At 45.8% G+C, this 16,456-nt stretch overlaps 1 protein-coding gene across 1 annotated transcript in view; it reads left to right on the top strand.

Moving 5' to 3' along the window:
* Window positions 1-16,456, top strand: part of TRABD2B (TraB domain containing 2B) — a 329,047-nt gene that overhangs the window by 273,763 nt on the left and 38,828 nt on the right. The window contains exon 3 of the mRNA XM_007946710.1: window positions 10,336-10,482. Coding sequence (XP_007944901.1) covers window positions 10,336-10,482 — 147 coding nt within the window. The remainder of the gene's footprint in view (window positions 1-10,335; window positions 10,483-16,456) is intronic.

Here is a 16,456-nt window from a genome sequence, read left to right as displayed (position 1 = left end):
TACCCTAGCCTGAGAGCCAGGCATGTCCTATAGGGTCTAAACCTCCTTCCTGACAAAGAGATCCCTGTTGTCTTCTCCTCACAATAACATTGCTGGGCCATCCAGTGAACACAAGGACTGGTGTTCACCAGTCCAGCACATCGAGGACTGTTTACTAGACGAGTCTGGAACAATAAACCTGTCCCCACCCTCCTGGCGCCTGCCTCACTCCATTTCAGACCCATGTTTGAAGATGTGTTTAAATTCCGGGCCTACACTCAGCAGACTTCACAGGCCAGCTCATGTTCAGCCAGCACTGGTAAGTGGGGCCGCCGGGATGCCCAGTGGCTCCCGGAGGCCAGGCGTCCGCACACAGCCATCCAAGGAGAGAGTGGCAGGCTCTCGCCTTCTCCTAGTGTTTGTTATTCCATGTCAAAGCCTTATCATAAACATTATCCCAGAGTGGGCCACCAAGACTATGTGTGAGGAAGGTTTGTTATTCTAAAGTGGCTGGGAGCAGAGAGATTTGAGGCCTGGGAGTCTGTGACCTGCTCCAGGCTTGGAATTCAAAATGAATGAAAAGAGGCAGAAATCAGGGCAAGACACTTTATTTCCTGCATGTGCCCAGTGCCTCGTAATTCCCTATTATAGCACTTAGCCCTTGTTATGGATTGAAGTTCATCCCCAAAAAATAGGTGTTGGGATGTCAACCCCTGTACCTATGGATATAATCCCACTTGGGAGTACAGTTTTCATTGTTATGTTCATGGAGCCATATCAATAGGTTATGTCTTAATCCAAACCACTTTGGAGATATAAAAAGAATAGAATAGGCACAGAAGCCAGTAAGCATGAATGGGGGCAAGATAGATATCACATGGAGATCCCCAAAGAACTGAGAAACATTTGGGGTTACAGAGGCTGAGTCAGGCATTTTCCCCCAGAGCAAACAGAGAGAGCCTTCCCCTAGAGCTGGTCCCCTGAATTGGGACTTCTAGCTTCCTGAATTGTGAGAAAATCAATATCTGTTTGCCAAAGCCTCCCACTGGCACTGTTTCTGTTACAGCAGCGCTAAGAAGCTAAGACATCCCCATACTTCAGTGGCCAGTTGCTGGGTTAACCTGCCTCTAAAATGAGCTCTATATGGGCAGGGACTAAGTCCAGTTAATTCACACCTCCCAGGTACTTGTAGAGAATCAGCAGATAGTAAATGTTTGTTGAAGGAAGGAATGAATCAGTGTAGCCACCACTTATCTCTCAGTTTGTCATGCTGTGGTAGCTTACATGTTGCTGTGATATGGGAAGCAATTCCAGCAGTGTTTCAAACACCAACAGGGTCACCCATGGTGGACAGGTTTCAGCAAAGATTCCAGACTAAGACAGATTAGGAAAAAAGATGTAACCAGGTCCACTTCTGAAAAAATATTAGCCACTGAAAACCTTACGAATAGCAGGGAAACATTGTCTGATATAGTGCCAGAAGATGAACCCCTCAGGTTGGAAGGCACTAGAATTGACTGGGGAAGAGCTACCTCCTCAAAGTAGAATTGATCTTAATGACATGGATGGAGTATAACTTTGAGGACCTTCTTTTGCTGTTGTGGTATGACTCAAAGTGAGAAGAAACAGCTGCAAACATCCATTAACAGGAATGTGGAAGTTACTGAGTATGAATGTAGGAAGACTGGACATTGTAGAAATGAAATGGAACATATAAAAATGGATACCTTAGCCATTAGTGAGCTGAATGGACTGGAATTGGCCATTTTGAATCAGACAATCATATGGTCTACTATGCCATGAATGACAAATTAAAGAGGAATAGCATTGCATTCATAGTTTAAAAGGACATTTCAAAATCTATTCTGAAGTACACTGCTGTCAGTGATAGGATAATTCCATATACCTACAAAGAATACCAGTGAATATAACTATTGTTCAAATTCACCCACAAACCACAAAGCCAAAGTAGAAGAAATTGAAAATTTTTACCAACTTCTGCAGTCTGAAATTGATCAAACATGCAATCAGGTTGTATTGATAATTACTGGTGATTGGAATGTGAAAGTTGGAAACAAAGAAGAATCATTGCTAACTGGAAAATAAGGCATTGGCAAAAGAAATGATGCCAGAGATCACATGATAGAATTTTGCACAATCAACAACATATTCATTGCAGATGTCTTTTTTAAACACCATAAATGGTGCCTGTACTGGTAGTCCTTAACAAAAGGAATACACAGGGATCAAATCGACTACATCTTTGGAAAGAGACAACGGAGAAACTCAATATCATGGGTCAGAACAAGGCTGGGGGCAGACTGTGGAACAGATTGTAAATTGCACATATTTCCAGTTTAAGTTGAAGCTAAAGAAAATTGAAACTAGTCCATAATAGCCAAAATATGGCCTTGAGTATATCCCACCTGAATTTAGAGACTATCTGAAGAATAGATGTGATGCATTGAACACCAGTGACCAAAGACCAGAGGAGTTGTGGGATGACATCAAAGACATCACACATGAAGAAAGCAAAAGGTCATTAAAAGGACAAGAAAGGAGAAGAGGATGCAAATGGATGCCAGAAGAGACTCTGAAACTTGCTCTTGAAGGGAGAATAGCTTAAGTGAAATAAGAAATGACGAAGTGAAGGAGCTGAACAGAAGATTTCAAAGGACAACTTGAGAGGACAAAGTAAAGTATTATAGTGAAATGTGCAAAGACCTAGTTGGAAAGTTGGAAGATAAGAACACGCTCAGCATTTCTCAAGCTGAAAGAACCGAAGAAAAAATTCAAGCCTTGAGGTATGATATTGAAGGATTCTATGGGCAAAATATTGAATGATGCAGGAAGCATCAAAAGAAGATGGAAGGAATACACAGAGTCACTGTGCCAAAAAGAATTTGTCAATATGCCACCATTTCAGGAGGTAGCATATGATGAAGAACCAGTGGTATTGAAGGAAGAAATCCAAGCTACACTGAAGGAATTGGTGAAGAACAAGGCTCCAGGAATTGACAGAATATCCATTGGGATGTTTCAACAAAGGGATGCAGCACTGGAGACACTCACTCATTTATGCCAAGAAATTTGAAAAACCTGGCCAACCAACTAGAAGAGATTTGTGCCCATTCCAAAGAAAAGTGATCTAACAGAATGCAGAAATTATTGAATAATATCATTAGTATCACACACAAGAAAAATATTGGTGAAAATAATTGAAAAATGGTTGCAGCAGGACATCAGCAGGGAACTGCTAGTTATTCAAGCTGGATTCAGAAGACAGAATGGAATGAAGGATATCATTACTGACATCACATGGATCTTAGCTGAAAGCTAAGAATACCAGAAAGATGTTTACCTGTCTTTTATTGACTATGCAAAGGCATTCCACTGTGTGGGTCATAACAAATTATGGATAATATTGCAAAGAATGGGAATTCCAGAACACTTAATTATGCCCATAAGGAACTTCTACACAGATAAAGAGGCAATCATTTGAACAGAACAAGGGTGTACTGCATGTTTTAAAATCAGGAAAGATGTGTGTCAGGCTTGTATCCTTTCACCATACTTAACCAATTTGTATATAGAGCAAATAATCTGAGAAGCTGGACTATATGAAAAAGAACATGACATCAGGATTGGAGGAAGACTCATTATGAAAGTGACATAGATGTGAAGTGCTTACTGATGAAGATCAAAGACTAGAGGCTTTAGTATGGATTACACCTCAACATAAGGTAAACAAAAGTCCTCACAGCTGGACCAATAATCAACATCATGATAAATGGAGAAATGATTGAAGTTGTCAAGCATTTCATTTTACTTGGATCCACAATCAATGCCATAAATCAAATCTTCTATTGCACTGGGTGTATCTGCTGCAAAAGGCCTTTTTAAAGTGTTACAGATCAAAGATGTCACTTTGAAGATTAAGGTGTGCTTGACCCAAGCCATGATATTTTCAGTCACCTCATATACATGTGAGAGCTGGACAATGAATAAGGAAGACCACAGAAGAATTGATGCATTTGAATTGTGATGTTGGCAAAGAATATTGAATGTACCATGGACTGCTAGAAGAATGGACAGATAGAGGAAGTACAGCCAGAATGCCCCTTAGAAGAGAGAATGGCCAGACTTCGTTTCTCAGACTTTAGTCATGTTGTCAGAAGCCACCAGTTCTTGGAAAAGGATATCATGCTAGGTAAAAAAGAGGGCCAGCAAAAAGGGAGAAGACTTTAAATGAGGTGGATCGACACAGTGGCTGCAATGATGGGCTCAAGCATGGCACTGCTCCTGAGGATGGCACGGGATTCGGCAGCGTTTCATTCTGTTGTATGTAGGGTCACAATGAGTTGGAAGTAGCTCAAGGCACCTAACAACTTAACAACAAAATGAGCTCCTTATGGGTAGGGATTAAAGTCCAATTAATCCACACATCTATGTTCCTGCAGAGAATCAGCAGGAAGCAATGGTTTTTGAATAAATGAATGTACTCTCCCCATGTTTAATGGAAGCACCAAGAATGCTCCTGGGGGAGCATCTATTACATTGAAGCTCTGGTCATGAGAATATGGTTTGAAGACAGACAGACATAATTTCCAATCCTAGCTCTATCCTTTTCTAGCCATGTGCATTTGACCAGACATTCCCCTTCTGTTCTTTGCCTTCCTATCTGAGTGGGGACACAAGCATGTGAGTTCTCTTTGGAGAAAACAGAGGGAGCCACCAAAAACCACTGCCATCAAGTCTATTCCAATTAATAGTGACCCTATAGCAAACGCATACACAACCACTGCCGTGGAGTCAGATCTGATTCATAGCAACCCCTCCTTGGGTTTCCGAGGTGGTATCACTACGGAAGTAGATTGCCCAACCTTCCTTCCAAGGAGTGGCTGGTGGGTTTGAACCACCAGCCTTCTGGTTAGCAGTCAAATGCCTTAGGCACTATGCCACCAGAGCTCCCAGTGACCCTATAGGACAGAGTAGAACTGACCCATAGAGTTTCCAAAAATGTATATTTTTACAGGCACAGACTGCCTCATCTTTCTCCTGCAGAGTGGCTGGTAGGTTCAAATCCCCAACCTTTTGGTTAACAGCCAAATGCCTTAACCACTGCTCCACCAGACACCAGTGGGCAGTAGCTAACAAAGATTATGGATTCCAGAGCTGAAATTCCCAGACCCAAAAGCCTATTCTGTCCCTCTCTGTCATAGTAACCTTGCATGTGTTACTTATTGTCTCTTTGCAGCCGTTTTCTTTTCTTTAAAAATCTGTTAAACAGAGCTAATAATAGACATCCCTCAGAGTTGTGGTGAAAATTAAATGAGTTAATATGAGCTTAGAAACTTCTTGGCACATAGTGACTGCTCAATAAACATAGTGATCTCTAGTAATGAGTAGAAAAGTACTACTTTATGTATACAGGGAAGGAGGGGTAGCAGAAAGGGCATGTGATTCTGGATTAGCATCTTTCTTCTTTTCCTTCCTTCCAAAATATTTCCTGAGTGACTGCTATGTACTGTAGTAGAAATTCAATAGTAAACAGAGAGGCAGGGAGCAGAAAGGACAATTCAGGGGGATAAGTGCTGAGACTGAGGGAAGCCTAGGGTCTGTGGGAGGCCTGGACCCAGCCTGGAGCAGAAGCATCCTGGTGATAGGCCTGGGTTTCTGTCCTGCCCCGTTAGATGCCATACTGGGGCTGCCTTTTAAACAATCTGGGCCTGTTACCTGTCTCTAACATACTAGTAATAATCGCTGCTTGCAGTTGCTCTCTGGCTATTTCACAAGGATCCAGAATAAAGAAAATGGATATGGCAGTGTGTACAGGATTAATGTGGACTGTGCCAGTGCTCTGGTGGTGTAGTGGATAAAGTATTTGGCTGCTAATCAGAAGTTCAGCAGTTCAAAACCACCAGCCGCTCTGCAGAAGGAAGATGGAGTGATCTACGGCCATAAAGATTTACAGCCTCAGAAACCCAGTGGAGATTGTTATGAGTCAGAATTGACTCAGCAGCTGAGTTTGGTTTTTGGTTTGTGCCAGTGGGCCTCAGTTGGTAGCTTCTAGAAATCAAGCTCAGGAGTGGGGTCCAGGGCAGTGCAAAGGTCCCTGGGCTGAGAGTTAGGGGACTTAGGTTTGAGTCTGCTCTGCCTCTAGGTCACTGTGAAGCCTTGGGAAAACCCCATTTGCCCTTTGTAGGCCTCAGTCTCTTCTCCTCCTCTATGGGATGAGAGCATAGAATAAGACTAGTGGTTTCCAAACTGGGCTCCAAGGCACCCTTGGGATCCACAGAAAGACCTTGGGAGTCCTTGCTGTAGGGAGGTATGAAGTCGTTTGGGCTTCCGGCCTCAGCCTGCCTCCTTTACATCAGTTAGGGATGTTTCCATTTTTATCTACTCCACATTTTAATTCCAAGTAAGGTTCCTTTAGAAAACAACAATGTCAAAAAAGATTCCATGGCTAAAAAAGGTTTGAAAAACCACAGGACCAGATGACCTCTAGGGACCCTTCCACCTCCTGTCTGGGAAAGTTTGGATCTAACTGTTTTCCTCCAAGTTTTATTTAACAAACACTTATCCAGCACTTAGTACATGCCAAGGACTGTTGTTAACACCCTGCAAATATGAATGTATTCAATTCACTAGATCACCTCCCAGTTCCATGATGGCCACATGATAGCAGAAGTGACTCCATGAGTCAAGAAAGATAATGGGAGCAATTTCCCCTCCAACCAGCTCTTCTGGGCAGCTGGGCCAGTGACCTCACCATAGGCTACTTGGTGCTTTGGCCAAGCCGACTCTGAAAAAGCCACAAGCAGGTGTGTGCAGGGGCAGGGTGTGTCACAGGACATCTGTGTGTGTCAGCTCTGCAGAAGAGGAAAACAGTCCAGCTCGACATGGACACTTGCATCCAAGGCATGTGCTTTATGTAAGAATGTTCCTGTTGCCTTAGCAATGTGCAACAACAAGGCCACTCATGCCTCCTGTGGTCTATGCTGGCCACCATGCTGCCATCAACACCTTGCACCAGGTGGCTGCAGATCAGATTTGCCGATCAGTTCTGCAGAGCCAAGAGGCTTGGAGAAGGCCCTGAAGTGGGGTGGACTGATCTCATACTAGCCAGCTTATTAGGGGAAGCAGCCAGGGTTGCTGCACCCCAATATGTTCCAGTTCTGCCGCCCAGCACAAAACTAAAACAGGAGAAGGTAGGTGGAGCTGATCTCTGGAGTACAGGCTTAACTCCATAGTTCATGTCAGTATTTTGCCCAGACTGTACATACCAGACTGTACTTTAGAATGAATATTGAATATACCATGGACTGCCAAAAGAATAAACAAGTGAGTATTACAAGAAGAACAACCAGATGGTGCAACTTCGGCTCACTTTGGATATGTCAGCAGGGAAGACCAATTGCTAGCAAAGGACATTGTGTTAGGTAGTATAGAGGATCAGCAGAAATGAGGGAAACCCTCCCTGAGATGAGCTGACACAGTTACCATAGACTCAAGCGTACCAGCCATCATGGAGGTGGTACAGGAGCGGGCAACCTTGCATTCTGTTGCACATGAGGTCACTCTAAGTCAGGGCTCAGTCAATGACAACTAACAACAACATTGTATATACTTCTTTTATGAGCTTCTCTGTTCAGATTATGTATTTCTGAACCAAGTGGTTGATTCTCTTTGGTATTAACTTGTGCCACGTGCTAGTAGCATTCCCCAAATGTAGACAAAGTGCCAAAGTTCTAGAAACTAGTCTGAAGGGCATGACTAGTAGCCTTAAACTATGAAGTGGCTACAGCAGGTGTCAAAAGAAAGGACAGCCTTTCTGTCCCAATCATGGTGCTGAGTGCTGAGGATACAAACATGGATATGATCCAATTCCTATCTCCGAAAAGCTCATAGCCTAATGGACAGACAGGTAGGTAAACAGCAATTATAATGTTCACAATATCATGTTCATTATAATGGAGGAAAGCATGGTGTGTCACCTATTTATTGCACATTTAAGCTGTGTAGGAAAACATGAAGTGTTTACTTCTCATGCATATGGAGTTAATTGTGTGTAGGCTGATGTTTCTGTTGGGCTCACTCACATATCTCTGAATTGGCTGACAGCTAGCTGATCTAGGATGGCTTTGCTAGGATAGCTGGTGCTATTTGGCTCTGCTTTACATGTCTCTCCTCCTCCATCAGCCTCAGTCTAAGGAAATGGCAGAGTTGCAAGGGGCAGCAGCAACACATCTGCATTTTCCAGGCCTCATAATGGTTACTAATATCACATTGGCCAAAGTAAGTCCTCTGGCTAAAGGCCCAGAGTCAGACTGGGAGGACACTAAAAATTCCATGGTGAGGGGTACAAATACAAGGAGGGGTTAAGGTTTAGAATCATTAATGTAAACATTCTATCACACATGGATACCATAGGAGTACTGAGGAGGGACCTTGTAAATAATGAGATGGCCAGAGAAGTTTCACAGCCAAGATGGCATCTGAGTACAGCCTGGATGCCCAAGTCTGCACTTGTGTTGGAGAATGGAGAGGGAAGTTTTTCAATGCGTAGGGAATAGCACACATAGGGCCTCAGAGGCAGAGATTGTTTGTTTGCAGATTACTGAATTATTTGGTATTTGGAGGTGCAGAGAAGTATAAGAAACGAGGCCAGAGACCATGCAACACAAACACAACGCACTGCCATGGAGTCAGATCTGACTCACAGTGACCCTTCTTTGGGTTGCTGAGGCAGTATCACTATGGTAGTAGATTGCCCAACCTTCCTTGCGAGGAGTGGCTGGTGGGTTTGAACCACCAGCCTTCTAGTTAGCAGTCAAATGCCTTAGGCTCTAGACCACCAGAGCTCCCTTAGAGGGTCTAAATCACACAGCAGGGTCTAAATCATTGGTTTGGAGGCTCTATTGAAGAGCTAGGCTGTTATCTTGAGGGCAAGAGGGCCCAGTGAAAGTTTTAAGAGAATACAAGAAACTATCAGATCAGTGCTTTGTAAAGATGACTCCAGCAGAAGAACATGGGACAAGTGGGTGAGCTGGAGTCTAGAGGGAGATTATTTAGAGGGTGATGTTGGCATGCACTCAGCAAGAGATGGTAGGGCCTGAATTAGTGTGACCAAGAGACTGGGGACAGTCAGTCATACAAGGTATCATACAATCATGCAGACAGAATGAGCAAGGCCTGCCTGCTGGGCAGGGACTGGGCAAAGAGCAAGGCAGGTGGCCCAACATTGCCTCTTGGCATTTTGCACAGGGACACAACATGTATTCCTCTATGTCTGTGCCAAATAATTCAAATATTGGTCAAGCTCCTCCCTTTTGCTGGTTAAAGGTATCTGGGACATGCAGTCACATGAGACTAAGCTCCAGTCTCAGCTGCAAGGAGGTGAGCAAGTCCCTTCTCTTCCCTGTGTCTCAATTTCCCATCTAAAATGGGGGCCCTGAACTAGATCATCCCTCAGGTCCTCATAACTCAAACAGGCCATGTTCTATTAGGTCTGGTCCTCAAATGCCAGGGGTGGCTGAGCTGCTAGAAATTAGTGAATTGGCCTATGTTTTGCTGTATACATTTTCAACAACAACAACAATAAAATAAATTATTTTAAAAGAAGAAGAAGAAGAATTTCCAGAGGAGTTTGTTAAAAACACAAGCCCCATCTGACAGATTTGAGTTCCGGAAGGTAAACCTAGGTAAGGTGAGACCTAGGTATCTGGGCTTTTGCATAGCATCTTCTAGATGCCTCACAGGTCTGCCTGGGGCTCAGCTGTATCCCTAGGGCCCAGCATGGGCCCCAGAGCCCAGAGGAGCTTCCAGAAGCACATTCTAACTCAGGTGGCCAGCCCCTTCATGATTTGTCTTAGCCTGAGGAAGACTTCTGGAAGAGGTAGCATTTAGTTTGGGCCTTGACATCTAAGTGGAGTTTTTGTTCATTTGTTTCCTCTGCTTTGTTTAGAAGTGCTCTTCATGACAAAGATATGTTCATTCTAGAACATATCTTAAGCACAAGAAAACAATGGAGTTAAAAGAAATACTCACCTATCACTCCCAAACCCAGACACAATCAGGTCTCTCATCTCATGACATTGTTAGATAAGATGTGAGACCCAAAACTGAAGTGGGCCTGTGTGGGCAAAAGGCTGGAGGCAAGAATGGGCTAACATGCTCAGAGAGCAGTCAGTAAGGAGCAGAAAGTGTGGACATGCTCAGGCTAAGCCAGCTTGGGCTGGGCCCTACACATCTTCTGTTTCCAGACTGTTGCCTGAAATCCAGACAGAGAAGAGCTGGGCCTGGAGACCAGCTAGGGTCGAGCACAGCCCTTACTCCTCTCCTTTCTCTGCTCAGGTGCTATTTGCCCTCAACCAGACACTGCTGCAGCATGAGAGTGTGCGGGCCGGGAGCCTGCAGGCGCCCTACACCACTGAGGACCTCATCAAGCACTACAACTGTGGGGACCTCAACGCCGTCATCTTCAACCATGACACGTCCCAGGTGAGGCTTCCCTCCTCTGACCCAGATAGCCTGTGGTTTACCAGTTCTAGTGGCCTCAAACCAGGCCCATATGAAACCACCTTATATATTAGACACCTACTGTGTGCCAGGCACAACAGATCTTCTTTCTAGCTGTGGTAGTCAGGGGCTACTGTTATTATCATTTTACAGATGGGAAAACTGAGGCTCAGAGAGGGGAAAGGACTTGCCCAAGGCCACACAGCTTATCAGCAACAGAGCAGCAACTTGAGCTTAGTCTATGTGACTCTACAGCCTAGGACCCTGAAAGATTAGCTTGCCATATCAGAACAAGGAGACCCCTGAGAGGTTCAGTTCAACATCTAGGGAAACTGAGGGCCAGAAAAAGAAAGGTCCACAGTTTTTGGAGCTTGCTTGTGAGTCCAGTCCAGGGCATTCTAGGCTGGTGAGACAGTGAGTAGAAATCTGAGGAGCTGAGCGACATCACGCCCCTGCTCAGTCTCCACCAAGCCCTGCATTGCCTCAGGATCAATCCCAAGATGCTTCTCTAGGACCACTGTGGTCTTCCTTCTGCTGACTTTGTTGCCCAGGTTCCCTACCCACAGACCCTGTTCTGCTGACCTGTGGAACTTGCAGTACCTCCCCTAATGTGTTTGTCCTTTCAGACCTCTATGGCTTGTTCAGGCTCTTTCCACCCCCCTAGATTCCTTCTGGTTGGCCATGGTCAGATGTCACCTCCTCTGGGAAGCCTTCACTCTCTAGTATTCCCCCAGCTCCTCTAGGCCCCCTGTGCTTTCCTCTATCATAATTCCTGGATACCCTTTCATTCCAGAAGTTGTTGAATTAATCACCACAGGCCACTGCTCTGCTCTGGGCACTGAGTTGGCTCCCCATTTCTCTCAGAGTAAAAGCCAAAGTCTCTGTGATGATGGCCTATATGTCCCATGGTCTGCCACAGCCCTGAACCTCATCTCTTTCTTCTCACTCCCTCACACATGCCACTCCAGCCACCTTGCTGTTCCATGAACTCACCTGGCATACTTCTGCCTTTGCACTGGCTCTTCCCTTGGGAATGGTCTTTCCCCAGGTACCACCATGGCTCTGTCCTCCACTTCCTTGGAGACTCAACTTAAATAACATTGTCTCAAGGAGAGAGCCCCAATTACCCAAACCCCATGCCCATACTCTCCACCTCCTTAATTATGCCCCACTGTATCCCCATGGCTTTTACCATCTACTAACATGTTAAGGTCCCTAGGTGGCACAAATGATTTGCAAACAACTACCGTCCTAAGGGTTGTTAGTTCAAACCCACTCTGCAGTGCTACAGGAAAAAGACTTGGCAATCTGTTCCCATAAAGATGTAAAGATGAGAGAAGAAAGGAACAAAAAAAAAAAAAAAAACACCCTATGGAGCAGTTCTACTCTGAAACACATGGGGTATCTATGAGTAGGAGTCCATGGCAACAAGTTTAGTTTTTTGGTTTTAATATTCTATGTACTTGATTCACTATTTAGCTTTTATATATCTTCTTCTCCTCCCTCCACCCCCTACTAGAACTAATAATGAGCTAGAACTGAACTGTTGTTGTTGTTATGTGCCATCGAGTCAGCCCCAACTCATAGCGACCCCTCCTTGGGTTTCCAAGGCAGTATCACCATGGAAGTAGATTGCCCCATCTTCCTTCTGAGGAGTGGCTGGTGGGTTTGAACCACCAGCCTTCTGGTTAGCAGTCAAGTGCCTTAGGCACTACGCCAGAACTGAACTAGGGCAGGGATTTTGCTCTGTTTTATTTTCATCAGTATATCCCAACTGACTAGAACAGGGCCTAGCACAGAGGAAGACTCAAGAAACAGTTGCTGAACAAGGGAATGAAGTAGTTTATAAATGCCAGGCATAGTGTTACAGAAAAGGGATATGGGAGGGATTTCAAGAGACTTGCCCTGTGGGGCTTACCATCTCATCCAGGAGACATGGTGATTTCAATAAGCAACTCTCTCAAAGTGTGATCCGTGTTGTAAGGAGAGAGTGGGTGATGGAACTGTAGCTCAACACGGGAATAGCTAATAATTTACATGGGTTTGCCAGTAGGGGCTATATCTGGGAAGAGAAGGAAAGATTCCTGGAAAATGAGATGTGAGAGAAGAGCCTGAGATGACCAGAAAAAGGAGGAAACCACATGCAAAGGAGCCCGAGGCAAGAGAGCAGGATCTGAAGGGCTGGAGCCTAGAGCTACACAGGAGTGGGGCTAGAGTTTAAGCTAGCCACATGGCTGGGGACCAGACCTGATATTCTCTCACTGTGCTTGCCACCCCACTAGACCATGAGCACCTTGAGGGCAAAGGCTGTGTTGCTTATCTCTTGGTCCTTAGCTCAGAGCCAGGCACAGAACATGTATCAGTGAGTGTTCTGGTTACTTAGTGCCACTCAGACAAGAATATACCACCAACGGGAGGCCTTAACAAACAGGAGTTTATTCTCTTACAGTTTGGAGGCTTTAAGTCCAAGCTCAAAGTGCCAGGCTCTAGGGGCTGGGTGAAAGCCTCTCAACCTTGGAGTTCAGCTCTGTCTCCTGCTCCTGGCCCACTGGAGCTAGAGGCTTTTCTTCACTCAGACAGCTGCTGGCTGCTGAGACTGACAAGCCCAAGGTTGACAAGTAAAAAATCACAGTCCCATTGTTACCAAATCACATGGCAGGCCATTAATTCAAGTCCATTGAAAGTCCCAAGGTTGACAGAGTATGGCAGGCTGCTGAACAACAATACAGCTACATACAGGGTTCAAGCGGGCCATAAGCTAGAGACCAGTCCCCAAGGGTTCTCCTTATATACAGGAAAAAGACAGCATCCCTAAGGCAGCTACTCAGCTGCTCACAGTTGATTCTACCATGGAGTTGATTACCAGTCTCATCATGGGGAATACTATATCCAGCTGCCCAGTCACTCAACCAGGCCCAGCCAACTTGACACACAACCTTAATTACCACAGTGAGTGATTGCCACACAGGCAAATGCAAGTCTTTACTGCACTTGGTACCATGCAGAGAATGAAAGAGTGAGGAGCCAAAGGCTGTGCTCATGACTGTCTAAGAATCCTGAATTCTGAGCTCCTACTGTCCTTGATGGGAGCTCTGGTAGCATAGTGGCTAAGACACTTGCCTGCTAACCAGACGGCTGGTGGTTCAAACCCACCAGCCACTCCTCGGAAGGAAGGTTGGGAAATCCTATTTCCGTAGTGATACTGCCTCAGAAACCCAAGGAGGGGTCACTATGAGTTGGGTTTGACTCCACGGCACATAACAACAACAACAACTGTCCTTGATGGAGGGATGAGAGAGGAGAGGAAAAACTTGACCAATGGGGCTCATAGGACTGACCAATGATTCACTCTGTGTCACCTGCTGGGGAAGAGGTATTGAGTCCTGAGCCACCAGGGAGCTCTGTGACAGAGGGACCTGATCACTGCTCAGGATGGCCTGGCCATGATGGCAGCTTTATGACAGGGCCCTGGCCAGGCTATCACTGACCCTGACCTGAGAGAGGGGAGCAATGGCTTGACTTCAGGGTATAGTTAGCTCAGACCTTCTCTGGGCCTGTGTCCACAACCATTGGTTCATCTCTGGCAATGGGAACTGCATCAGGGTCTCCCAACAGTGCATACACTGGAAATGAGGCAAAGTGGGGGTTATTAGTCCACCTAGATTAGAAGAGCAAACCAGGCTGCACCCAGGGGTGGACAGGCAGAGTCCAGCCTCTTGAGGACCCCAGATCCATAAAAGCTTAGTGTCAGGATAGCAAGGCTGAATCCGGTGTCCAGGTGCTGGTGGAGAGAGGCGTCAGGTAAGATGGGGCTACATCTGCAGCAGGAGCCTTGAAGTCTGTAGGGTGGGGCTGAGGAGGCAAAGGCTGTGAGGCACAGACAGTCCCTCTGCCTGCAGTCAGGGACGGCTGTAGGGAGGAGGTGATATGGAGCTAGGTTGAGAATGGATCCCACCAGGTGCAATGAAGGGTGATCATGGCAGGCTCAGTAAGCAGCATCAGTGAGGACCAGGAGAAGGGGCGGGGGGTGGGGGTACGTAGGAATGATTTGCATAGCCCTGGGAGATCATACAGAGGAAAGAGCACTTCTGAGCGGTGGAAGTCCTGGCATTTTCAAGCAGGAGAAGGATGTGGTCAGGAGATACAGTGCCAAGGATGATGATGGGGCCTCTGGAGACCAGGGCAGGGTAGGGGCTGGATGCCCCTCATGCTCTCTCTGTGCTTGCCTCCCTGCTTCACCGTCTCCACAAATGGCTGTCCTTCAGGCCTCCCACAGCCCCAGGTCACTCACACTGCCAATGCCTTGAAATTGCAGGATCATCCAAAGGGCCTTCCCCTGAGAAGCCTTCTCTAACGCCCTAGTCTGGATTAGGTATGTTGTTGTTAGCTGCTGTCAAGTCAGCCCCTGACTCTTGGTGACCCTGTGCACAGTGGGCCCAGACCATTGTGATCCATAAGGTTTTTACAGGTTCATTTTCAGAAGCCAGGCCTTTCTTCCTAGTCCATCTGAGTCTGGAAGCTCTGTTGAAACCTGTTCAGCAACACACAGGGCTTCACTGATGGATGGATGGTGGCTGTGTATGAGGTACATTGGCCAGGAATTGAATCCTGATCTCCTGCATGGAGGGTGAGAATTCCACCACCAAACTGCCACTGCTCCAAGGTTAGATATAAGGTGGACACATCTACTTATCATACAAACCCAGAAAGAAAAAAGAGGGAGCTCAAATAATTAACAGGCAGTGAATGACCCAACTTAGCCATAAATGTAGGCTACCCTGGGCAAACCAAGACGTATGATCACTATTGGGCACCTCATTTGGGCTCCCACACTCCTCACTACCTTCTCAAAGCACATGTCCCACAGTGTTCTTGTCCACATAAAAAAGTCTGACTCCCCCACTGGGCTGTGAGCCTTATCAAGGGCAGCAGAGATCCAGGCAGAAACAGGCCTGGATCTTTGCTAGTTCTCAGAGACTGACTGCTGAATGGATGGGGTAAAGGAAAAGGAGTCCATGGAGGTCAGTAACATGAATAAGACCTGAATGCCTGACCATCAGGACTGACCCAGCCCTAGGCATAAGTAAGGGGACACTACATGCTCCAACCCAGCCCTGCTTGGCCCAGCTGCCTCATCACTCCATCCTAGACCTGTCACTCAAGGGCTCTGGGGACTTGACGTGTCCTCTTTAAAATATTATCATGCATCCTGCACTTAAGCTTGTCACTAGAGATTTAAGGCTTCTGCCAAGTCTAATGACATCATTAATTTGCTTCCATCCCAGTCCAGCCCAAACTTAAGCCTCTTGCTTGGCCTAGAGCCAGGCCCATCAACATGAAGCACGTGGGGAATGCCGGCCAGCCGCTGGGCAGCCCGAGAACCAGAGTGTTTGGCCCACCTCCTTCGCAGCTTTGAATCTGAACTTTGGGTTCTTGTCTTTGTTATTTTGTTCTTTTCTTTTAGCTTCCCAAGGAATGAGTGAAGACACATCTTTACTCAAATGCTCACTGTGGTCAGGAAACATAAGAGAAAGATCTAGGGGACTTCCACAGATCCCAGAGAGAAGGGCTCTCCCCCAGATTCTTGGAAAAAGGGAAAGGAAACCCCTGCCTGAGGCCACCCTTCACTGGTAACCTCTGACATTATTGAGCAAAGGTGGTATGTAATCAGTTCAGTCCCCAGGCTAGTTATGCAATTAAAAAACAAAAAACCGGTAGCTCTCAAGTCAATTCCAACTCATGGTGATCCCACGTGTATGAGTGTAGAACTATGCTCCTTAGGGTTGTTTTGATTTTAGTTATGTATTACACAGCATTTGCCATTTCACCCTTTTACTAATGTACAACTTAATGATATAAGTTATATATATCAAGTTGTATAATCATTACCCTAATTGATCCCAATTTTCTCATGACTATAGACATAAACTCATTCCTTCCCAGGAAATGAGTCCCT

Source organism: Orycteropus afer, unplaced genomic scaffold (assembly GCF_000298275.1).
Source record: "Orycteropus afer afer isolate SDZICR_OR568_19922 unplaced genomic scaffold, OryAfe1.0 scaffold00169, whole genome shotgun sequence".
In the NCBI taxonomy this organism is placed as follows: domain Eukaryota; kingdom Metazoa; phylum Chordata; class Mammalia; order Tubulidentata; family Orycteropodidae; genus Orycteropus; species Orycteropus afer.
Note: the sequence above shows the minus strand (reverse complement) of the source record. Positions and strands in the feature narration are given on the sequence as shown.